We start from the raw sequence: 26,321 nt of genomic DNA on the forward strand, positions 1-26,321 counted from the left end.
GTTAGTATGAATTAATTCGTTTATTGTTTGTTGTTTTTCTGGGTGATTTTTTCCCTTAAATACATGTGTTTATGAGAAACACTATTTGGAACTTGACGAGCAAGTTAGGTCAGCCGACACGTGTTTCGACCTTACGGTCGTTCTCAAGGCCAGTTGCGGTTTGCTGTGTGCCCACAGTGGGGTTCTGTAATATAAACTGTCCTTTACGGCAGTCCTGGCTCCTGTTGGGCCCTGTATGTTCCGCAGACGCAGACGGAACATACAGGGCCCAACAGGAGCCAGGACTGCCGTAAAGGACAGTTTATATTACAGAACCCCACTGTGGGCACACAGCAAACCGCAACTGGCCTTGAGAACGACCGTAAGGTCGAAACACGTGTCGGCTGACCTAACTTGCTCGTCAAGTTCCAAATAGTGTTTCTCATAAACACATGTATTTAAGGGAAAAAATCACCCAGAAAAACAACAAACAATAAACGAATTAATTCATACTAACCAAAGTGTCAGAAATAATTATTTCACAAACTACAAGCAAGATAGCCGGGAGCAACAAACCTTTTCTTTCCAATTTACCAAACTGGGGCTTAGGCTAAACCCCAAAACCGCTCCTGTGATCTTGCCCAAAATCGCAATCACAACACAATTGGAGCTTAGCACTGGCAGGTTCCACTCCTAGAGCCTCAAACCCACCTCAACTTTCAAAACTATTTTGTTGGTTGCGATAACATCAGCCCGCAGGGTGAGTGAGTAGCAGGCCTTATCCTGTAAACCTCAGTTTACCACCTTTTCCAAGGGTAAGGTTGTCCTTTAAGTCAAACCCTCATTCCTACCTAAAATGTTATCGGATTAACATTTAGCACAGAAAATTGTGCTTCCAACCTTCTATCCCCCACCTCACCATGGCAAAAAAAGCCAAGATTTCATAGACACGACCCAAGCTTTTATATTTCAAGAAAGTCTCGGGAGGATAGCTTGCAACGTGCTCACCTTGGAAGCAAGACGACACAGAGAAACACAGGTTTGATCCCTGGGTCTGCGCTTAGAAACCTCTGGGTATTAAGCGTGTTTTAAATAACCTATCATATCAATGGCAAAATTACGCCAGCTTGACCAACTCTTTTCCTTGAGCGTACAGGACATAAACCAAGTCTGTCAGTTACCAAACAAACCTTATCCAGATGGTTAATACTGGCTTTTTCAGAGTGGTACAGACTGGCTGGCTGGCTGGAAGGAAAAGATCCCCTACTAGGTTTAAGGGCGCATTCTACTAGGGGAATGGCAACTTCCTCTGCCCTGCAAAGGGGAGTTTCTGATAAAGGATATATGCGAGGCAGCTACCAGGTGTACCATCCACACTTTTTACAAGACATTATTGTCTAGATACTTCTGAGTGAAGATTTGGGAAGGCAGTTCTATGCTCCATTCTTGACAAGTAACATTCAAAATGTATACACCCGCCTCCAAAAAATCATATGATGAGGAATACGTGGGAGGACACAATCCATTCTAAGAACAAGTTACTTACCCATTGTAATGTTCTTTCGATTGGATGTTCCTCCCTCATATTCCTCATCGACCCTCCCAACCTACCCCGCCGTAGAATTTCCAGGAATTAAATGTTACGATATTTTCAAGTCTGATAAATTAAAGGCACTTGATAATGTTGGTAATTCTGCATATGGGTGGCATAAAAAACAAAACTGAAGCCAACGGGCGCTGCGCGTGGTATATATACTCTACGATTACGCCAGCCGATGGACATCGTGTCGACGCACAGCGCCATCTGCCGATAAGAACATTTTTTCCGAAGCAGCTGAAGCTTGAAACGAAGTTATCCTAAAATGAGGAATGTGTGGGAGGAACATTCAATTGAAAGAACGATACCACAGGTAACTTTTTCTACTGGGGGGTATCCCCACCTCCCCCCCAAACCCTTCTTGGTTAGTTGAAGCTTCTTTGCTCTGCAGTGTGTCACTCATATTCATGGGACATTTTTACAATCCTCCAATTAAAAGAAGTCACCAGCCTCCACTGTCTGAGTCTGAAGTAATTGGGGGCTCATGATTGGAAATTGAATCTGGATAGCTCTTTGAGAATTGAGGAACTTCCCACATAGCTCTCGTAGCAACTAGTGGAAACCACAAATAATCGCTATATGCCCAGGTTCCCTCCCAAGCTAGGGATCCTTGTGGAAAGCTCTTTTGATGGTGGACTAACATCATCCTCTCTGCTTCACCGCCAAACCCCACTCTATACCAACCCTTTTTCTGAGCCTGACTGATTAGGTGGTGCCTGGACCTTATTTAGCTGTGTGTCAAGCTAGTGTTCAAGCATCTGTTGGGTTCAGCTCAACTTTTGTACTTCAATCCTCTTTAGCTTAACAGCTTGACTCCGTTGGTTGTACAGTGTGAACTGTTTTAATATTGCACCCAACAAAATGGAGAATTATTGGGAAGCCGGTCACTTGTCAACCAGGTCTTGCTAGTTCCTTAAATGGACAATGTTTTGTGGCTGGGAAATGAACATGAACTCTTTTATGCAGGGAAGAACTGCAGGCTCTTTTTCCATTTGGCTAGTGCAGGCCCTAGTTCTTGTCTGAGTGTGTTTTTCAGTGATAGCCTCTTCCATGAAGTCTATCATTTCGACATTCTTTTTCAAGATTGAAGGTCTAGATGATTTTCTTCTGTAGTACTTGAGTAACTTCACATCGAGAGCTCCATCAACATCTTGCAAGCAGAATTTGTATATGTTGAAGTATGCGGGACTCCCTCCCCCCTGAGTCCTCCTCACACCTCTGTCAGCCCAATCTGTAACTCAGTACTCTGACAATTATGCCTTTTCTCCTCGTTGTTCACGCTCTTTCTCCTTCTCCAGTGAGTCCACATCCAGATCTTCAGTGGTGATGCAACTCAGTGTTAGGGAGAATTCTCTGAAAAGGCTAATTTCCCAAACCTAGTGAGTTCCCCAGCAGCTTTGCTGGATTTTTGGGGTTTATTTTTTTCTCCTGCTAAGAGTGAGACTCTTTTTCTCCCACTCTTAGACATGATTTGAGGTGTTCCTTTGACTTTGTATGTGTTTGATAGGCTATGGGGTCCTTTACCCCATAGGGCTTCATGTGTTTTTGATATGTGGGTTTCACAGCACCCTCCGTGCAGTAACCCAGGGGTGTCGTAGCGACCCCCAAAACATAGACTCCATACCCTGGGACTGACTACTGTCTCCCAGGGCATGTAAAGTCACCATTGGCTTTACTAGTCTTAAATTGTGAACAGAACCAGTATAAACCATCATATTGTGGACGTACTGGTCGGGGCAATTCGATTGCCCCGGGGTCTGTTGTTCGAGGGGGCACTGTCCAGTTCCCCCCGACCGAGTTTTGGCTGGTGGCAGTGGATACTACTTTTTATATTCGACAGCGAATATATTCCTATGGGATTTTCCCATTGTTCGAGGCTACCACTTTTTAAAATAGCCTCGAACATACCGCCGGTTTATTAAATTAATATAAATACACTGGTTGGTATTTTTTGCCGAAACTTGGTTCCAAAATCGCGTTTTGTGTTCGCTTCTGTGACTCCAACCCAAGTCGAGCCCTTTGTTCCACTTTTTGGCGGGCTTCTCCACAGAAGCCTCCAAAAGTGGTGCCACTCTGTCTGGGTACCACAGAGGGTGTGGGAGGGGGTTTAGGCACCCTGGACTGAGTTGCCTCGGCAACTCAAGTCGCACTCTTGTGTGATTGGCCCAAGTGGTGAGCCGCCCGGCTCACCACTTAGCATGTTTGAGTGACAGCTAGGCTGAATGAATGGGGGTTTTCTGCATAAAAGCAGGGCTTTGGGGACTGGAACTTCAGAAGTCGCCACAGGACCTAAAGAATCTGAGGAGGGAAAAGCTGAGCCGACCTGCAACGACGACACCACAGGTGGAGCCCTGCTGAACCGTCTCACCACTTTTCCCGACGACAGAGGAGATCTCCAGTCCGGAGAGTCTTCTTCCTTTGACTGGTGGGGATAACCAGTTTGCCCGTCTTTTCACCTTCCTGGACCATCTCGTGGCCACCTTGCCCGTGCCAAGCACCCCGGCAACCGGAATACCATGGTTTACCACTACCGCGAAGATAAGGGTAGTACCTTGTAACTGGAAAACTCTGCGGCTGGTTTCTTCCCTGGCAGTGCAACGACCTTCATCTTTCCTCCACGTCGAGACCTCCTCTTCCTCTGGACGAAAAACGGACTTGCACCCGCTGGCAGGAACAACTGCCCCCGCTGGAGCGTTCTTGCCATTTCAGGTACTGTGTCCCGCCTGGCTTCCCTTGCAACAGATCGTTCGGGGTGACAGTAAATCCTCGACTTTCTAACCTGGGTTAGCCTGGGGCCTATTAACTAACCTTTCCTGACTTGATCTCAATCTTTTGCGAACTATCTACAATGACTCTTTGGGCATAACCCCACTGTGTGATCCTGGACACATTTCGCTTGCTCTAAGAGTGGATCTGGCATTTGAACTGCCTTGCTCTCCAGTAGACTTTGCCTAACCTGCCTCACTGTGGTTCTTTGAAAAGTATTGAACTTTGTGTGCTTTCATAGCTTTGCCTTTTCCCTCCCTAGTTATATAACTTATTAGAGTGCCATCTTATGTTAAGCGCTCACCTCTGTCTGAAAATAAGTGGTGTTGCTCATTAAGACTTGTCTAATAAGTAATCAGGGTTGTGTGTATATATATGTGTATATATATATATATATATATATATATATATATATTTCTGAGGCTTGTGGAATCTGCTTAGATCACATGCTGTGCATAGGCTGACATCTAGTGGAAGCTGCGGAGTATTACAGTTTGTTTTTCGAAACTCGAAAATGGGCGTCGACACAGGGCGTGCCAGTAATACTATCCCTACTGTGACGTCCACTGTACCCAAGATCCCTCACGTGTCTAGGATCCTCAGATTGTTTTTTTCCGCCATACTGGTGGGAAGCATTTTTCGGATTCCCCTGGCCTTAGCCATACTTTTGCTAGAATTTAAAATAATAATCTATTGACATCCTTTCCCACCCCAACGTCGAACTTCGACACTCGACGCCGGCTGGAGAAGAAATCGACCGTCGGCTGCTGCACGACGGATTTGGGCCTCGGAAGGCCGCTGGCCTCGGTCCGGGCCTGGTAGGCCGCTGGCCTCGGCCCTGCAAGTAGGGAGAGTGGGGGGTGGTACATACTCTACACCTTATACATTTCCTACACTTAACAGCCCGCTGCCTCAAGGTGCGTATGGAGGGTACCCCTTTTCAATTCTGCCCCAAGTGCAATCGCAAATACCCTTGGGTCGACAGGCACGCCACGTGCAATCTCTGCTTGCCGAGGGACCACCCCGAAGCGAACTGCAGAGCGTGTAGTAGGTTTAAACCTAAGACACTTAAGGACCGTTCGAAGCGTTGGGCCCACCACGCCAGGCAGGCGGCCATGGCAGCGGAGGGCGCCTTCAGCGATGGCAGCGACGCCGTACTTTCGGACGGCACGGGCATTACGGCGTCGAAAGACAGCCGAGCGCAGGTCCCCGACCTCGGAAGGTCATCCGGCAGGGCGGCTATGGGGAAGACCCCCGGCGACACAAGCGCTTCACATACTACACACACTAAACACACTAAGTCCAACCGAGACTCGACGATGTCGAGTTCTCGGAAAGAGGCACAGACAGAACGGTCCGATTCGGTGTCCTCTGGGCGCTCTCGATCAAGATCGCCGCATGACTCCAGGCAATCATCCACTCTTGCCAAGAGTGCCTCGCTCCCTAGGCTAACAGAAGTTCGATCGTCGGAAGACAAAGACGACTTCCACCCTCAGGCCGCGCTCCAGGAGTCAGAGCCCGCAATTAAAGCCAGCGAGGCCCCACTCTCGAAGGACAGGGACACCTCTCCCGATCCTCGACGCCAGGCGTCGAAAAACTCCGGAGCCACTAAGGGACAGGGAAAACATTTTTCTACGCACGGGAAGGGGGGAAAACAGCAGAAGAAACTACCTGTACATTCTTCCACACCTGTGAAACACTCCACCCCCCTAAACAGACAGACAAGCCCAGGTCTGCTGATAGGTCCACAACCAGCAAAGCTACTCAAGATAAATCCCATAGACTTGCTGAGAGAGTCATTCCCAGTTCCAAAAAATGGTCCAGTGAAGACATAGATAGGGTCATGTCAAGAATGTCTTCTTTGGCTGATTTTTATGATAAAAATCCAGAACATTTCCTCTCGTATGATCCACAAGGGGCCACACCCTCAGGCTCTACTGATCCTATCCCCCCGAGTAAGAAGGCCCGGTTTGAAACTCCAATGAGGTCCGAACCCTTCGAGGTACAACCTTACGCAAGACCATACTCACGGTATCAAGGAGAGGATTCCTTTTGTGAAGACCATGATTTTGGGTTGATAGAAGAGCAAACCGGGACGGCCTACTATGGGGATGATGAGGACCAGGAGGAAGAAGAGGATGACCCGGAAACATACAGAGTAGATTCCCCGGTAGAGAACGAAGCCCCGGTTACCGACTCCCCGGTCGATAACCAACCCCTCCTAAATGAGGTTCTCGCTCGCGCAGCAGAACATTTCCACATTGACACCCACGGTGTACAGGAGGAAAGGGACTTCGCAGAAGAGTTAGTGGGAGAAAGGAGGCCTGTTGCCCAGACCATCCCTATCCTTAAATCCATTCAGCGGAGAATAGATCCGTCCCTGGTGAACCCAAACCTCACCAGAGCAGTCAATCCCAGGGTTGAAAAACTTTTCAGGGCAGCTCAGTCTGACCCTCTCTATATAAGAGGACATCTGAAGCCAGACTCCCTAGTTGTCACCAACACTCGTAAGAGGGCTGGGACACCCTTGTCTTCTTCAGAAGCTCCTCCCGACAAGGAGAGCAAAAAACTATACGGTTTCGGCAGGAAGATAGCCTCAACGTCCGCCTATCAAGCAAGGATTGCTAACTCCACCACCCTGTTGGCCAGCTACAACTGCCATCAGTGGGAAGAAGTCGCGGCTCTCATAGCCTCTGCTCCTGAACCGTTAAAGGGCCAATTAGCTCGGATTTCCGCAGAGGGTAGAGCCGTGTCTGGTTGCATTTTGAAAGCAACCTTCGACGCCGCGAACAACACAGGCAGATTGATAGCAGAAGGTACTGTTATCAAGAGACATGCGTGGTTACGGCAGTCTGGTTTTAAGGCAGAAACACAGGCATCATTGTTAGACAAACCGGTTGAAGCCGATCTGTTGTTTGGTAAGGCGGTCGAAGACGCACTGAAAAATGCCAAGGACGAATTCGAGACACTCAAATCCCTTGGTCAGTTAACCAATAAACCCCCTAACCAGAGAGGGAATAGTAATTTTCGTCGCCCACGCGGCCAAAATTCCCAGAGAGGATCTAACTATTCCCAGGGGCAGGGTACACAGTGGAACAACAACCAACAGTCTACCCAGGGTTACGGCAGAGGTAATAGGAGAGGTCGTGGTAAAAGCAGAGGCAGCCCCAGCAAGGGAGGCGGCACGCCTCCACCAAAGCAGTGACGCTCAGTTCAGGGTCCCTTCTCACGCAACCCCAGTAGGGGGACGCATTTCAAACTTCACCCAGGCTTGGGAAGGGATCACATCAGACAGATGGGTGCTGTCAACAGTATCCACGGGATATTGTATAGAGCTACTGCAGCGTCCCCGGAACCATCCTCCACGACAAAGAGTACACTCCTTAGAACATCAGAAGATTCTCCTCGAGGAGATCGCCATTCTTCTACAAAAGGACGCGATAGAACTCGTCCCGGGACACCAGGTAAACAAGGGTATTTATTCAACTTACTTCCTTGTGCCAAAGAAAGACTTGACAATGCGCCCAGTATTGGACTTACGGCCTGCCAACAAGTATGTCAAGCCCCAAAAATTTCGTATGACCACGCTACAAGAGGTAATCCCCCTCCTAAAAAAGGGGGATTACATGGCAACCTTGGATATGAAAGATGCTTATTTTCATATTTCCATGTTCCCAGCGCACAGAAAGTACTTGCGCTTCAAGGTGGACAGTCGGCACTACCAATTCAAGGTACTGCCCTTCGGGATAGCTTCAGCACCAAGGGTATTCACCAAGGTACTGGCGGTGGCGGCTGCACACCTATGCAGGGAGGCAATCCCAGTGTACCCTTATCTGGACGACTGGCTCATAACGGGGGAAACCCCAGGAATTTGCAGGACAAACATTCAAAGGACTATCAACCTCCTCCACGAGTTAGGCTTCTCAATCAACGAGAAGAAGTCAAGCCTGGTGCCAAGCACCTCAAAACAATTCCTAGGAGCAATCCTGGATACCCAGGAGGGGTTGACCTTTCCTTCAGAAGAAAGAATTCAGAATATACTACTGCAAATTCCGCATTATCAGTCCGGTCAACAAATAACGGTACGCAAAGGAATGCGTTTACTGGGCATGATGGCGTCATGCATTTACCTGGTCCCCCACGCGCGCCTGCGCATGCGTCCCATGCAGGAATGGTTGGCGAAACAGTGGTCTCAGGCAAGTGGTCAGTGGGACGATCTAGTGGTCGTTTCGCCAACACTGGTACAAAGCCTTCACTGGTGGACAAGAGAAATATCGCACAGGGGAAACCCTTTTATGATCCCGAAGTACAGGCAGTAGTCACTACAGATGCATGTCTGACGGGGTGGGGAGCTCACCATCTCCACCACACAGCTCAGGGTCTCTGGTCTCACTCAGTGGCCAAGAACCAAATCAACCTGCTAGAGCTTCTGGCAGTATTCAGAGCGCTTCAGGCGTTCGAGCCCCAACTACTAAATCTGTCAGTGCAAATCCGGACGGACAGCACAACAGCCATGTTCTACCTGAACAAGCAAGGAGGGACTCGCTCGCCAAATCTGTCCAAGCTTGCCCAGAAAATCTGGATATGGGCACTCAGACGGAACATCTTCCTGTCATCACAACATGTTCCAGGGGAGCTCAATTCCCTAGCGGATGCTCTGAGCAGAGACTCCCTCCCAGAGGAACACGAATGGGTTCTTCACAGAGAGGTCGTAGAAGATCTCTTCTCTCAGTGGGGTTTCCCCACTATAGACTTATTCGCCACAAGCGAAAACAGACAATGCCCAGGATTTGCATCCAGGTTCCCCCAACCAGACTCCCAGGGGAACGCCCTGTGGATGAACTGGTCAGGGATGTTTGCATGCGCTTTTCCACCAACTCCTCATCAGGAAAGTGGTGAACAAGATGAACAGAGAATCAATGACGCTCATCCTAGTTGCTCCCATGTGGGCAAGACAACCGTGGTTCCCACACCTACGCAGGATGGCGGTGTGCGAGCCCATCAAACTTCCAGCCTGGTACAACCTACTGTCCCAGCACCAAGGTCAAACAGTGCACCAGCAACCCAACTCAATGAACCTGGCAGCATGGCTCCTGAGGTCATAGAGTTTGGACACCTCAATTTACCACAGAGGTGTATGGACATCCTAAAGGAATCTAGGAAACCAAACACAAGGCACTGTTACTTTGACAAGTGGAAGAGGTTCGTTATCTGGTGCCAGAGTAGACAAATCAACCCAGTTGATTGCACTCCTTCCACTATTGTTACATACATGCTCCACCTGCTAGATGCAGGATTGGTTTTTAACTCACTGAAAGTACACCTGGCAGCCCTCTCGGCTTACACCACTTCCCATAGCAAGGTTTCGTGGTGGAAAGTACCAGTAGTTAAAGCCTTCATGGAAGGAGTAAAGAGACTTCACCCTCCTATTTCAAACCCACCACCAGGGTGGGACCTTAATGTGGTGCTAGCCAAGCTCATGGGCCCCCCTTTCGAACCCATGCATAAAAGCAGTCTCAAACACCTGACTTATAAAACCGCCTTCTTAGTAGCTATTACTTCTATAAGAAGGGTCAGTGAAATTCCGGCTCTGTCAGTGCAGGATCCCTTCTTTACTGTCCATAAAGACAAACGGGTTTTACGCACACACCCTAGGTTCTCGCCTAAATTTATATCAAAATTCCATGTAAAGCAGTCCATCGAGCTTCCGGCTTTCTTCCAGAAACCGCAAAGCTCGGCTGAGGTGAAACTACACACCCTAGATGTGCGTAGGGCGGTCCTCTACTATGTAAATAAAACTAGACCGCTAAGGAAAACAGATCAACTGTTTGTCTCCGTAGCTACAGGCAGAGAGGGGGATCGCGTCTCTAAAGGTGCCATCTCGAAGTGGATTATTAACTGCATCCAGCTGTGTTACTCACTCTCTGAAAAGACTGCCTTTTACGCCAAGGGCCCACTCTACTAGAGGCATTGGGGCCACTCTGGCTTTCATTGCAAATGTACCCCTTGACACCATTTGCAAAGCAGCTACTTGGAGCTCTATTCACACTTTTACTCAGCATTCCTGCATTGACACCCATTCCAAGGCAGATACACAAGTGGGACAAGCGGTTCTAAGACACTTATTTGCTCATGACCCTTCTCACATCCCACCTCCTTCTTCTGGTACTGCTCGCTAATCTATGCACAGCATGTGATCTAAGCAGATTCCACAAGCCTCAGAAGGGATACATTACTCACCGTAATCGTATTTCTGATGCTTGTATCTGCTTAGATTCACATGCAACCCACCCTTCCTCCCCTCCGAGAGAAGGCGCATGATTGCTTGTAGTCTTACCTTTCTGTCTATCTGCTTGGATTATCTGTACTCACGCTACTCCTCATGCTACCTCATGTCAGAAAAAATACAATCTGAGGATCCTAGACGCGTGAGGGATCTTGGGTACAGTGGACGTCACACTAGGGATAGTATTACTGGCACGCCCTGTGTCGACGCCCATTTTCGAGTTTCGAAAAACAAACTGTAATACTCTGCAGCTTCCACTAGATGTCGGCCTATGCACAGCATGTGAATCTAAGCAGATACAAGCATCAGAAATACGATTACGGTGAGTAATGTATCCCATATATATAATGGTGACTGTGTGTTGAATTTACTTACCTCTTTTTGTGCTAGTGTAATTTACAAGTGTCTTTAAATAATTATATACTTTTACACCAAAGCTCTGGTCAGTGTTTGCTTGTGCTACTGTATCTCTGTACCTATTGTGTATACTCTATATACTGCCTAGCTCATCTTGAGAAGACTGACTGCTCAGCCACAGCTACCAGGTAAACCTGGCTGGTACAGACTGCTACCAATTGGGTTAACTGCCAACCACCTGTAGTCCTAAATCTTTTGCAGTGGTCCCTAAGGGAACTGCACAGGTTTCTGCCTAACACTCGGTGCACGTGTTCCTGGGAGTCCCTAAAACTCCCAGGCTAGGTTGCAGTAAAGGTTCCCTGTAGTGTTTTTCGAGCTTGTTACCCTGCACACATACCTGTTTTGATGCACTGGATTCTGACATGCTGCTGCAGCCAATTTGTGATCAGGGAACAAGGGGTTTTTCCCTGAAGGCCCCAATTAAAATGGCAACCTGGATTTAGAGGGTCAGTGAGACTCCACAAGGAAGCTGTGCTAACCTGATATATACCAGATCTAACTGGATGTATGAATGGGTCTCTGTAGTTACCTCTAAATCCACATCATGAATGTTTGCCTGGTAAAAAGCTCATAGATTTTAATGTCGCAAGCATCCTTTATTGGGTGGATGCCTAATGTTTGAATGGTGCAATGTGACTATCTGTGCCATAATTTTCTCCATCTGCCTGTAGCAGATGGAAGTTTAACATTTCCCACTGAAGACTAAGACTATGCTTCTGAACTCTAGAACCTTATAGATAATTATTGATGGGCTCTGCACCCTCAAGGCCTCTTTCCAAGACAAGCCCACACTGGTGATATGTTCCCTGGACTCGACTGATGCATTGGAGGTAACTACTTTTAGGACTCTAGGTTCCTCTGAATTAGCACTTGCTAGTCTCTGGACTGCCTAGTGTCTATCCTGACTCTTGGGAATGTGGTGTGCTGGAGGAAGGAGTTGCACAAAGGGATATCGTGATATGAATGCTTCCTTATTAAACAATAAGAAAAAAGGCCTAACTCTCCCCATTCAAAAGGGTATTCCCTAACTGACTAAGGAAAACTCGGGTGCTTGTCGTCAGGGTGGTTGTTCAAATGAGAAAGTCCTGTCCTCTTTCCAAAACTACTGAACTCTAGCCCTGCCACTATATACAAAAACAACATAAAGAACACCAGGAGAATGACTCCCTTCTCCTGGTGCACTGGTTAGGCATTTTGACCATATGTTTGGCAACCGTCTTGACAATATGTTTGGCAACTGTTGTCCTGGTTTCTGAATCCAAAATTCTGTACTGGGATGCCAGGAGAATCACTCCCTTCTCCATATTCACCAGTATTTTGGGGGCAATGTTTCTTAACGATTCTTATTAGGCTTGGCACTTCTCTCTATGCTTCTTCCAGAAGTAATTTAAATGTCCCCCGATCTTCTACTTTCTGTGGTTCGATCACTTTTGAGTCCACTTTGTAAGAATTTCTGAGATGAGAGATTATTCCCAAGGCTTACTTTACTTTGCTTGCTGTTACAATACGTGTTGCGTTGAGGGAGACTACTCCTGAGTCTTTGGATATCTTCACCAGTATTACTGAGAGAAGGGTGTTTCCTCCTGGCTTTGCAACATTGACTGAACCGAGGGAGATCACTCCCGGTGCTTATTCCACTTTGCTTCCTCTTACAACAAGTACTGCGATGAGGGAGATCACTCCCAAGTTTTAGTCCATCTTTGGTACTTTTAAACCCATTACTGCGATGGCGACCCCTCCCAGCACTTACTGTTTTGACCACCATTACTGAGACAAGAGAGATCACTCCCGATGCTTTGGTCAACTTTACAACAATTACTGAGACAAGGGAGATCCCTCCCGATGCATTCATTATTCTCCCCAAACCTCTACCAGGTCTACCGTGGATTCACTTTACCCCTTTCTTCCTGGGACTTTGGGGCCTCTCTTTTGCTTTGGCCGTTTGCCGCCACTCTTTCCTCGCTTCTCTTGACCATGCTTCAGTTCCCTCAAGGCCTCCAGTTCACCAGTATTGGCGTTGCTAAGGGACCAACCGGTCCACCTCACTGAGGTCACGCCACTGTTAACCAGATCCTCTCTTCTGCATTGGTTGGTCAGGTCATACAGTTCCCGAGGCTTCCTCCAACCTTCCAGACCTGTCCTCTCGACCGAGGACTTGGTTCTCCATCTCGTGTCTTAGTTGCTGTGTTTGAACTTCCCGGGCATTTGCGTCTTCACGCTGGCTTCTCTCTGGGTTCCTCAATCTCCTTTCGGGCAGTCCTTTGTCTGTTTTTATGGCTGGTAGCTCGGTCTTCCCTAGCACCGCGTTAGTCTCTTCTCTGTATCCATGATGTACTCTTTAGGCCTCCTTGGGGCCACCTCCTCCCAGTAGTTTTGAAATCACATGGAGTAGTTTGAAGGACTGAATTAGGTTTTAAAGGAAGAAAGAGAGGAGTGTCAGAATAACATAGTGGTACTATCAGCTGCTTTTGGTAAGGTATAGTAAGATCAGAGTGTTAGGGAGTTACACCATGGAACGGGAGTCACCATACCCATGAAGGAAGTCACTCAGGGTGAGGTCCTCCTGCTTTTTACCACCCCTAGGGGGAATATAGGGTAGCAGCCTCACCTCCATAGCCTCACAGGGAAGAGATCCCCCATGGGAAGAAGTTATGTGATCCCATGATTCATCACAGGAAGGACCGGCAGTCAGTGTTATAAGTGTACCATAAAAGTATGACTCCGGCGGGGGACACAGTAGAAAGGAAAGGAGCAACGTGGAACACATTTTGCAAGGGTTCAGTCATGCTGGTTGACAGCCAATTCATCATTTGAAATAGATTTCAGTTTAGCTGTAATTGATTTCAAATGGATTGTGTCCTCCCACGTATTCCTCATCTTTGATATTCGATATCCAGCTTCAGCTGCTTTGGAATTATTTTTTCAGCAGAGGGTACTGTGCATCGATGGTGTCGACTCGATATCCCTCGAGGACCTCTGTCTCAAGGATGATGTCATCAAAGTTGTATGTAGCACGTGCAGCACCCGTTGGGTTCAGTTCTGTTATTCCGCGAATGCCATCGCTTCGAGAAATACGGTGCGCTTCATTGTGATTACTAGCAAGTATGTCTTCTTCATCGACACAGACTACCCCAAAGACCAGGTTTAAGAAATGTCAAAACTGTGGCTGGAAAATGTCATTGACCGACCCACATCATATAGGTCTGTGGTGCCTCGGGGTGGAGCATAATACCGCAGTCTGCTCCAAGTGCCATTCGAAGACCGGAAAGGCCTTGTAGGAGCAAAAAGGGAAATTGGCATTGGGTCGAAACCCCAAAAAATCCCCATCTATCCCGACCAAAAAGACTGACTGATGAGTAGAGAGCGACTCTCCTCGGAGGAAGAAAGTCAAAAGATTGAGGTAGAGGAGTGGCTCCCAGCACTCCTCATTGTCGTTGCGAGGACAATATTCTTAAGGGATAACCCTTTTGGAAACCATGGCCAGAGATAACAGTAGTGACGGACGTCTCACTGACGGAATGGGGAGCCCATACCACGATCTTGACAGTCAGCGGTCGTTTGTTTCCATAGGATTCCAAACTACATATCAGTCTTTTGGAGCTGAGGGCAATCAGACTAGCGCTGAAGGTCTTTCTGCCCTCTGTACAGGGAAAGAATGCCTGATAATGACGGACAACACGGTGGCCATGTACTACATAAATAATAGAGGTGGTGTAGGCTCACTACCACTGTGCAGAGATGTAATGCAGCTCTGGTACTGGGCAGTTCAAGAAGGAATCTCCCTAATAGCAGTTCACCTATCCGGCATGGAGAACACGACAGTTGGCGCTCTGAGCAGGCAGAGCACAGTCTCCTGCGAGTGGGAAGTCCTTCAAGAGATCTTCACCCTTTGTGAGACCCCCCAAGTGGATCTGTTTGCAACCGGTGGTAACCGGAAGTGCTAATGGTACTGCGTAAGGGAATGTTTCTTAGGAGGAGCTCTACGAGATGCGTTCATAGTGGACTGGAGTGTTTCCAGTTCTGTATGCGTTTACTCCAGTCCCCGTCATTCCTCACGTGATCAGGAGGTTGAGAAAGTTTGGGAAACATATGATCCTAATTGCCCCAGATTGGCCCAGGAGGAGGTGGTACCTGGACCTTCTGGACATGTCCATCTGTCCTCCAATGCATCTTCCACTAAGAAAGGACCTTCTCTCGCGAGAGGATGGTCAGGTTCTCCATCCAGAGGTCAAGCCTCCCTGCATGGTTTCTGAGAGGCTGAGATACAAGGATTTGGACCTCCCGGCTGTCAAGGCCAGCAACCAAGTACTTGTACCGTTGCTGTTGGAACAATTTCTGCAGCTGCTGCAAAGACAGCAATGTACACCCTTTTCTTTTCAAAACACTGGATGTTTTATCTTTTCCATTATTCTTGGCCAATCTGGGTCTCCAGGTTGGGACCATTATTTGGCGCTCTGTCCATCTTTAAGCGCTCGTCAGAGGAATGCTCATACTTCAAAATTCCACTGGTGACACTATTTCTAAAGGGGCTCACCAATGTTCTAGGTTCCATTATGGGACCTAAATTTGGTACTGAAATTCCTAATGTGTGCACTCTTTGAACCTTTATACTCCTGTCCATTAAGGTTGTTAACTTTTAAAAACGGTTCTCTTGGTAGCTCTAACCAAAGCCTGTAGAGTGAGTGAATTTCAGGCACTTTCATCCAAGCCACCCTTTATTATCTTCCATAAGGATATGGCTGTTCTAAGGGTTAAGCCTTCATTCTTACCTAGAATCATTTCTGATTTTCACATAGGACAGATAATTGTTTCACCTTTCTATCCCCCACCTCATTCTGGCAAGGAGGAGGAGAGGTTGCATAGGTTGGACCCTCGCAGAGCTCTGAGCTTTTATATATCTAGACTGTCAAAACACTGCACTGATGATCAGCTTTTCATTGGCTATACGGGCCACAAACTGGGTCAGGCTGTTAGAAAACAGACCTTATCCAGATGGACCATTCTGGCAATTTCCGAAAGTTAGACTGCCAGGGAAGGATCCTCCGGAAGGATTAAGGGCCCATTCCACCAGAGGCATGGCTACCTCTAAAGCCCTGAAAAGGGGTGTACCAATAAAAAGTATTTGAAGTAGCAACGTGGTCTACTTTTCACACGTTCACAAAACCTTACTGCCTGGAGTCTTGGCTTGGTTAGGATTGAAGCTTTGGGAAAGAAGTTCTGCTTTCGATTCATGAGAACCATTACAAATGTAATTCTACTCCCTCCACCAAATCAAAATCTGCTTTGGGAGTCTATCAAAGATGAGGACTACGTGGGAGGACACAATCCATTTGAAGAACAAGTTACTTACCCCTGGTAACCTTCTTTCGACTGGATGTTCCTCCCACGTATTCCTCCTCGCTCTCCCAACCTACCCCACAGTAGAATTTCCCATGCTTTACAGCTTTTACAACTTTTGCTCCTTCAAGGCGGAGTACGGTCATACCCGTGGTTATGTAGGTATGTCTACTGTAAGAAAAAACAAAACTGAAACCAACAGGTGCTGCGCGTGCTATATATACCGTCAATGACATCCTCGAAAAAAGAATTGCTGAAGATAGATATCGAATATCAAAGATGAGGAATATATGGGAGGAGCATCCAGTCGAAAGAATGTTACCAGGGGTAAGTAATTTGTTCTTCGAGGGGATTGGTTCCTCGGACGTATTCCATATCTATGACAAGTAATCGCCACAGCTGTGCTGCTTTGGAAAATTTCCTACGTTGATACGCTGTCCTCGAGGGCCTCCGTCGAGCCGACGTCACCGGATGTTATAAGTAGGACGCACGACGCCCGTAGCCTCAGTTCCGTTTTTTCTGCGAACGTGTTTGCCTCGGAGATCTCGGCGTGCCTCGTTCAGAGTATTATTCTGTACGGTTCTCCGAACATAATCGTTTGTGAAGTTATCATGTCTCCTACCCCGCGGCCGGGTTTCAAGAAGTGTCGGGACTGTGGTTCCAAGATGTCGCTAACAGACCCGCACAACGCCTGCCTCTGGTGCCTCGGCGAGGACCACGCCACGGATGATTGTGACGATTGCCAGTCGTTAACATCGAAGGCCTTGCGGGAGCGGAAGAAGAAGATTTCTGTCGGTAGGGTTTCCAAGCCCTGAAAGTCAAAATCCTCTGGGCTTTCGACCGACTATTCGAGAGGTGACTCTGTGTCGTTGGCGCAAGACCAGGGGGGGGGTGTCTCGGTCCCGGAGTGTTTCCCACCATTCCTCTGCCTCTTCGAGGCACTCGCGGAAGTGCCTTCAGATGTGTGGGTTCTGGAGATCCTAGCCCATGGCTACTGTCTTCCTTTCCGGCAGAGGCCTCACGACAATCCACCAGGGCATCTCTCTTTGTAGATTCCGGATCTGCTCCTTGCGCAGGAAATCAAATCCCTGCTGGAGAAAGGCGCCATAGAACTGGTGCCTGTAGCGGAGAGGAACAAGGGATGGTATTCCCCTTATTTTTTGATTTTGAAAAAAGACGGGGGATTAAGACCCATCATGGACTTGCGTGGTTTGAACAAGCTCCTCAGGAAGGACAAGTTCAAGATGGTTACTCTCTCTCAAGTCCTCCAGGCCCTTCAACATCAGGACTGGTTGGTGTCTCTCGACCTCAAGGACGCTTACTTTCATGTGCCGATTCATCCGAAGCACAAGAAGTACCTGAGGTTCGCGGTTGGCGACTCGCAATTTTAGTTTCGGGTCCTGCCATTTGGATTGACCTCCGCCCCAAGGGTTTTCACCAAGCTCGTGGTGGTGGTGGTGGTGGCAGCGTATCTCAGGAAAGGGGAGATTCACGTCTACCCCTATCTGGACGATTAGTTGATCAGGGCGCACTCTCCCGAGCAAGTCCTGGATCATCTGTCCGTCACCTGCCACTCCCTTCACAGGCTGGGCTTCTCCCTCAACTTAAAGAAATCCCATTTGACGACAACCCAGCGGCTCCAGTACATCGGAGGAGTGCTTGACACATCCCTGGGGCAGTGATTCCCTCCCCAGGTGAGGGCTCATCACATTCTGCAGATGGTTCACAAGTTTGAACATGCCCAGAGTCTCCCAGCGTTCGAGTTCTTGAGGTTGCTAGGCCTCATTGCATCCTGCATTCTCCTGGTGCTAGAGGCCAGGCTGCGGATGAGATCTCTGCAGTGGGCTCTCAAGATGCAGTGTTCACAATCCTCCGGCAGGATGTCGCATCCCGTTCAGGTGCCGCCCTCGGTCCCCCAGGATCTTCTGTGGTGGGCCGTCGAAAGCAATCTGATGAAGGGGGCTCCATTTTGGCTACCCTGGCCGGAGGTGACGATTGTGATGGACGCATCCCTCAAGGGATGGGGAGTTCATGCCAACGAGTTGACAGTCAGCGGTCGTTGGTCTCTGTCGAAGTCCGGACTCCATATCAATCTGTTGTAGGCTTGCCCTGAAGGCTTTTCTGCCGACTGTACGAGGGAAGAATGTCCCTGATTCTGACGGACAACACAGTGGCCATGCACTACCTCAACAAAAAGGGGGGCAGGGGCACTTCCTCTGTGCAGGGAGGCGATGCAGCATGCAGCTCTGGTTCTGGGCCATCCAGCAGGAAATTTCGATCTCGGCAGTTCATCTGGTCAGAGACGAAAACAAGATGGCGGACGCTCTGAGCAGGCGGAGCGCGAGCTCTCACGAGTGGGAGCTGGCTCAGGAGATTCTCCTGGAGATCTTCACCCTTTGGGGGACCCCACAAGTGGATCTCTTCGCCACCAGTGTCAACCGGAAGTGCGAAAGGTTCTGCTCGAACCTTTCCTCCAAGAGGAGCCTTAGGGCGTTTGTGGTGGAGTGGTCCTTCCCACTGCTGTACGTGTTTCCTCCAGTCCCCGTCATTCCGCAAGTGCTGCAGAGGTTACAGAGTTTCGGTTCCCGGATGATCCCCATTGCTCCAGCATGGGCCCGGAGAACGTGGTACCCGGACCTTCTCGACTTGTCCGTCTGCCCTCCACGCCATCTTCCCTACCGAGACGATCTGCTCTCATGGGACGGGGGGGAGGAGGGAGGTCAGGTTCTCCATCCATAGGTCAGATCCCTGAACCTTCACGCTTGGCTTCTGAAAGGTTGCGGTATATGGATTGGGACCTCCCTGAAGATATGATTGAGGTGTTGCTTTCAGCTAGACGGCCTGCAACAAAGTCCTTGTACCGTTGCCGTTGGAGAAAGTTCTGCGACTATTGCAGGGTTCAGAATGTGGATCCTTTCTCATATGACATTCCTGTGGTTCTGTCCTTTTTACTTTCTTTAGCCCACAAGGGCCTGCATGTGGGTACCATTAAAGGTTACCTGGCGGCGCTGTCCATATTTAAGTGCTCGTCTGAGTGTTCCTATTTTAAAATTCCTTTAATTTCTCAGTTTCTGAAAGGGCTCACTAATGTGTTTCCACCGTCACATTTCCAGGTGCCCGGTTGGGATTTGAACCTGGTTCTAAAATTCCTCATGGGTGCTCCATTTGAAACTTTACATTCTTGTCCTTTAAGACGGTTAACCCTTAAAACTGTATTTTTAGTTGCGGTTACTTCCGCTCGCAGAGTGAGTGAGTTGCAGGCACTATCCGTTAAGCTACCTTTCACGGTGTTCAATAAGGACAGGGTTGTCCCTAAGGTTCGTTCTTTTCTTTCGAAAGTTGTCGGAATTTCATTTAAGCCAGAAGGTCATTCTTCCGGCGTTCTATCCTCCTCTGCATCCTGGTAAGGAAGAGGAGATGCTCCATAGTTTGGATCCTAGGAGAGCTTTACCCGGGTCAGAGTGGACGATCAACTCTTTAGAGAATACGCTGGAAGGCGTTTGGGACAAGCTGTTACTAAGCAGACTTTGTCTAGATGGATTATCTTGGCAATTTCTGAATGTTACCGCTTGGCAGCAAGGACCCTCCGGTAGACTTACGTGCCCATTCTTCTAAGGGTGTGGCTGCCTCTACTGCTCTGCAGAGGGGTGTTCCCATTCGTAACATTTGTGAAGCAGCCACATGGGCTTCGGTCCATACTTTTGTAAGACACTACTCCCTAGATTCTATCCATGGGCAGGATTTGGCCTTTGGCAAGGCGGTCTTTTATTCTGCAATTTAATTGGGCATTCTAAATTTCTAAATTCTTTTCCCTCCTCCATACGTTGGTACTGCTTTGGGAGTCTGTCATAGATCTGGAATACGTCGGAGGAACCAATCCCCTCGAACAAGTTACTTTCTTTCCTGGTAACGTTCTTTCGATGGGATGTTCCGACGACATATTCCATATCGTACCCTCCCAGCCTGCCCCGCTACGGAACTTCTTATGCGATTGCAGCTTAAGTTTCTGCAAGGCTTTCTGTGGTCATACTGGCAGAAGATTTTGTGCCACACTTTCTGGGAAAAAACTACAACTGAGGTTACGGGTGTCGTGCGTCCTACTTATAACATCCGGTGACGTCGGCTCGACGGAAGCCCTCGAGGACAGCGTATCGACGTCATCGACGCATGACGCAGATGCTGAAAATTTTTCCAAGCAGCACAGCTGTGGTGATTACCTGTCATAGATATGGAATATGTCGTCGGAACATCCCATCGAAAGAACGTTACCAGGTAAAAAAGTAACTTGTTCATCTGGTGGTAAAGAGGAGAAGTGTGCTTTAGCTTCACAAAGAACAGTTCCGGAATGTTAAAAATGGTTGCGAAAAGTAGCGGAGCTGTTACCATTAAAAAATCAAAGTAGTGGACCACCGCTCCCGACCATTCCTGCTTACTTCAACCACTGCCGGCAGTAGATAGTGTGTAGCCTTCTACTACCCAAGATTCAACTTTCCTCCTCGTTTTCTTCTAGGCCTCAGCCTGCATCACTTTATCCACTTATGCTGCAGTCTATGCTATGGATTACCTGCACCGAACTCCAGGAACAAGTTTTTCTTTCTTTGATCCAGAGTCCTTGTTCAAGAACCTTGTCCTCTTTGGAGTGGGTTCGCCAATTTCAAAATGCATTGGATGCAAGCTAACCACAATTTGTGCTGATCTGCCCCTATTTTGAGAGCTGTGCATTAGGAAAACATTGTTTTTTTTTAGATGTCCTAAAATCCCTAAACATTGTTTTTAGGAACTCAAGTCTTCAACTTTGACAGCGACGACTTCAGAGATCACCACCTTTAAAACTTGAATACTGAAAAGCTACTCATTTGTAACATACTGCATTTCTTTTTGGCGCAAACCTATGCAAAGAGTATTTTTACCTATTTACTGTGCAGCCATTGCCTTATCGTTTATTAGTTCTCCTTTTTCTCCACCCTGCATCCTTCTTTTGAGTATAGACTTGAATGCTCTGCCATGTTTACCTATTTGAGTCATGTAATGTACTGAGAATCCCTGCAACCTAGGTATGCATTAATCTTTCTGAACCCTAATCTTGGGATCCAGGGAAAGCAAAAATCCTGAGAACAGGAGGGATTTACACTATCTTACCTAGATGGCATTCATTGCTCCCGGCAGATAGCTCAAGTGCTACACACTTGGCATGGAAACATGACAATGCCGTGTACATAGGTTCAGTATTCCAGTCAGGCTGACTCGGCCCTTTATCCTTTCAAAGTTGATACACTGAATGTCATGAATGGGGAAGAATTGTGACACTGACTATTACACTGCTTAAAAACTGAAGAATCCGTCATGAAACGTTTTGTAAATTCCTAATTATTCCTCTTTATTGTAGCTGTTACTTCTGCAAGGCATCTCATTGAAGTTTTGGCTCTGTCAGCTGATCAGCCAGACACTGTTTCAGATGTGAAGTGGCTTTGAGAACTTCGTAAACAGCGAATTTCAACGTCCACATTTGTTTCTGAATACTTCTACCCCAGTGGCGCAAGCACAAGCTGGTTTTACAGCAATCTTAGAGATAATCTTTTGGAGAACGAAATGTTTGCTCGAGACCAGACTACAGCTTGTCTTTCTATCCAGGCAATCTTGTACCACTATTTACTCTAAAGTGGTGGTGTCCGTGTAGCTAGTGTCCTGTATTAATTTATTCATTCTTATTCTAAAGCTAAAGTGGCTTTTCTTGCCCTAGTGCTTGCCTTACAAGGAAAAAAAGTACTTGCGCTGCATTATTGAGAAATGTTCACTTGATGAAAATATATATGGCTGCAACATGGAAATCTGTTATAAACGTATGCATTGGACTCCAATCCCAGGACTAATTACCAAGTAGACCAGCCATCCCTTACATATTGGATAGGCTGAAGTAGAGCTACATGTATTAGTGAAAGGCATTTCAAATTCCCACTTTCCAAGGAGGTGGTCCCATTCTATCTATTCTAACTTCATGAATCTGCCAAGGATCGTTTTCTAGAGAAGTTACCTGTAACAATAGTTCTCATGTGAGGATGTGCTCCCAAGATTAATAACCAACCCTCAATTCTCCCTGTAGGAGTCTCAGACTGCTAATGGAGCATAAAAAGAACTCCAACTACCCAGATGCTGAACAATAGAGAAAGATGTGAGACCACCTGGCTGGAAGACTTTTTAAAAGGGGCAGTCATCCTGTTTTTCTGCTTTTTTTTCTAAAGTGTTTCAGGGTGCTAACCTGGTGGCTGGGGGAATATTTTAAGGGTATGTATCTGTAGACCATGTACTCACTGGAAAACTGTTGGTACAGGAAAGGTATATTCCTTCACTCATAATTCCTGTACAACACTTGTATTTTTTCTGCCTATGTGACAACTGTTATAAGGCTAGTTTTATCTATTTCTGTTTTGTTTTTAGGTGGCATTGGAGGCCTTGGAGGACTTGGTGGACTAGCGGGTTTAAGCAGCATGGGCATGAACACCTCAAATTTCTCAGAACTTCAGAGTCAGATGCAGCGCCAGCTCATGTCAAACCCTGAGATGATGCTTCAGATTATGGAGAATCCCTTTGTCCAAAGCATGCTTTCCAATCCAGATCTGATGAGACAGTTAATAATGGCCAATCCTCAAATGCAGCAATTGATACAGCGAAATCCAGAGATCAGTCACATGCTCAATAATCCTGATATAATGAGACAGGTATGACGAAAGCAAAAGGCTCCATTTGAACAAGTAACATTATTTTTTTTTATTATTATGAATTCTTTTATTTTCAATTAATACAAATGAAAACTTACATGAAATGGCATCACCACATCATATTGACAAAAGTCCCTTGTATCCCATTTCCGACTGCCTCTGCCCTCCCCTCTTCCCAGTTTTTCCTCTCCCTCCTGGCTCAATCACTATTCTCTTGTATCCTGTGGGGAGAGGTACCGGTGCACTCGCTAGGCAATATCTGTTATGCACAGTTTGAATGCAGTACCCTCTGGGAACACTACAAACAACTAGGACTACAAGTATAGGCAACCCAACCTTTGGTATAAGCTTGTACTACACAGTTTTGGTAGCGTGTTGAGCAGCCAGGCTTATCTCAAGAAGGGAAATGTGAGCTGTAGTGGAGTTACACAAAGATTCACAGTTACAGGTATTCAAATAAACTCTTACACCCAAGGTTTCTTGCATAAACAATTATTAATGTATCAGTCAGTTATAAAGCCTTCAGAAGGGAGCAATGGAATAGTAACACACAAATATACTTCAATACTGTACACTTTGAGTTTCTGAATCAAACAAGACCCTTTTGTGATGGCCCACAGACACAACCTACACCCCCAGGTGACTCTAGTAACTAGGGTGCTGGGGACATTAATATCTTACTGTTGGCATTCAGAACACTCTTTAAAAAGTGGGTAAAAGGCAAAGGTTATTAGAACACAAGAGACAACAAATATTCTTAAGCAGTGCAGATACTTTTAGAGTTCACTAGAAGAGTCATTCAATTCAACAGGCTAAGCCAAAGTCAATGGGAAAAGTCTTGGATAGGATAAAGCACTTCTGGTAAGTCAATGGAAAAGTATTTGCACAAGTTCTTAGGAGTCTTTGATGAAAAGAAGAATCAAATAATTAGACTTGCGAATTGTGGAAGTTACAAGCACTTCTACAGTAAAGAGGTAGGTTATCTTAGACTTGTTTTACAGTACTTTGGTAAAGAAGAAAAGTTGAAGCAGATGACTTCTGCTCCTGTGCCGCTCTGCAGATCTCACTGTTCCTGGGCTTCAGTCGTGGGGACAAGAGGGAGGACGTCGGGGGACTCCTGCAATGCACTGGGACTGCCAAAACCTGCAACCGGCAAACTTCACTTTCAGGTACTGTTTCGCGGTTCAGCTATTGCAAATAGCAACAATGCAGTTCCTGGCTGTCAAGGTAGTTTGTCCTTGCTTCAGGGGTCCCGCACTCTGCTGAGGGGGCTCAGGCTTTGTCAGTCCTGCTTCATGGCAGTCCGGAGGATCTTCCAAAAGCTTTAGGCCAGCTTAAAAGTAACGCACACAATCTGGTGTCCCTCTCCTTGGCTAAAAGGTTTCCTGCAGCAACTCTGAGGAAATTCAACCAGCTCCGAGATGGGTGTCCAGGTGGCTTACTTTGGAGTTGATTGGTCCCACCAACTCAAAGGGAGAAGTCGTCCTTGCAGGGGCTTCTCTGTTGATGCGAACTTGGTGGTTTGGCACTGCAGCAGAGCTTCCCCGGGCAAACCAATGGTCCAGGAGTTGCAGCAGGCGTCCTCTTCAAGCTCTTCTTCGTTTCCTTCGTGGCTTCCACGTCAAAAGACTCGCCTTTTATTCAGTTCTCTCCCATTCATTCCCGCCAAGCGGTCACTCACCCAGCAGGGTGGCTGTCCTTGCTGGACAGTCTGCCGGCCAATCACCAGAGTGCATTTTGATCTCCTACAAGACTAAGCACAGGGAGTTTCGAGCACCTACCTCACTTCCTGCCTACCCCAGACACTCTGGAGCCAGAGGTGGGTTTCACTCCTGAACTGACCAAAGAGACCAAACCTGGTTTGGCGCGCAGAGTCGCTCTCTAGAACGACCTTTCCACAAAGACATGGTGAAAAAAGATGGGGACCATTTTGTCAAAGATGGCTCAGTGCCATTTTGAAAAAAAAGGCTCCCGCGGTTAGCGTTACTGGAGGTGCGAACAGCCGCGGTAAATGCAAACCCTGGTAGTTCGGAATGAAACCACTGCCACCAGCCATTCTGTGAGGAAAGGGTAACATAAAAATGTTACATGAGCATTTAGACACAGGGGATACGAAGAAACCCCTCCAGCACTCTATGGTAAGATTGGGTGTGCTGGGTCTAGCAAGTACAATGCAAAGTAAATTCAGTTTCACGTTACTGTTCTGGGAAACAGTAGTTTATCCCAGAGAAGGTATTTAAACCTTGGGAAATGTAAAAAACTTCCCTGTGCCACTGCACTGAAGGTGCTGTGTGACACAATTGTAAAAGATGATGCCTTGGAGTTTGTCAGACTCCATAACAAAAAAAAAACAGAGGTAAAATTCACACAAAAATACATGAGGGGGAAAAAGGGTCACACTCTCTCCAGGTAAAAGAATCAAGTCCTCAAAATCCAGCAAAGTTGCTGGGGGTCTCTAAGGTGGAGGGAAGTAGCACATTTTTGAGAATTCTCCCTAACAATCTGCTTTACCCGTCTCCCTCCTGTTCTATCAATTTCCCCCATATGTGTTTGGTGGGGCCTCCTCTTGACCTGTATACCCTTTCCTCAAGTGCAAAGCAGGTCACCATTCTACCCTCCTCTGCAATTCCCAGGGTGTCTAATCCGCTAATTTTGCTGCGATCTCTTTTTGCTACCAGAAAGGCTGTTGACAGCAACCTTTTCTTTTGTTGTGATGTCACACCCGCCCCATATATGTAGTAGCGCCAATCTTGGGTCCATTTGATGTTTGGACCCGATCACCCATGACAATGGGTGCAGAACATATGCAGATGCCTCCAATACATGGACTCTTGTATTATGTGACGAATCCGAAGACTTTGAGGCTAGGAAGATGAGCCCTGCTCAGCAAAACCCTTGCTAAGAGTTTGGAAAAGCAGGACCTCACTGGGAGTGACTGTCTACTCCTGTCCCCATGGGGAACTCCCTAGTACTAAGGCATTATCTGCATACACAGGAGTCCGAGGAACTGTTGCATTCAGCTGTGGGACTCAAAAATAATACTGAAAAGGCTTTTGGATGTTTGGCTCAAGACAATGCAGGTCTTTCTGTGGGTTTGACAGCTGAACATAAACCACCCGCACCTTTTTGGTTTATGGAGCGAGAATAAAGGCACGTTCACTTTTGAATGGCGGAGAAGAAGCAATACGTGGAGGTGAGCCTCTGATGTGTGCAGGTCACTGAG

The 26,321-nt window shown here is 47.3% G+C and overlaps 1 protein-coding gene across 2 annotated transcripts in view; it reads left to right on the plus strand.

Moving 5' to 3' along the window:
* The window catches only part of UBQLN1 (ubiquilin 1), a 1,098,378-nt gene that overhangs the window by 351,964 nt on the left and 720,093 nt on the right, over positions 1 to 26,321 (plus strand). For both annotated transcript variants that reach the window (XM_069625875.1, XM_069625876.1), the window contains one exon: positions 22,818 to 23,098. In XM_069625875.1, coding sequence (XP_069481976.1) covers positions 22,818 to 23,098 — 281 coding nt within the window. The remainder of the gene's footprint in view (positions 1 to 22,817; positions 23,099 to 26,321) is intronic.

The sequence above is a fragment of the Ambystoma mexicanum genome, chromosome 6p, assembly GCF_040938575.1.
Source record: "Ambystoma mexicanum isolate Mex_15411 chromosome 6p, UKY_AmexF1_1, whole genome shotgun sequence".
Lineage (NCBI taxonomy): Eukaryota > Metazoa > Chordata > Amphibia > Caudata > Ambystomatidae > Ambystoma > Ambystoma mexicanum.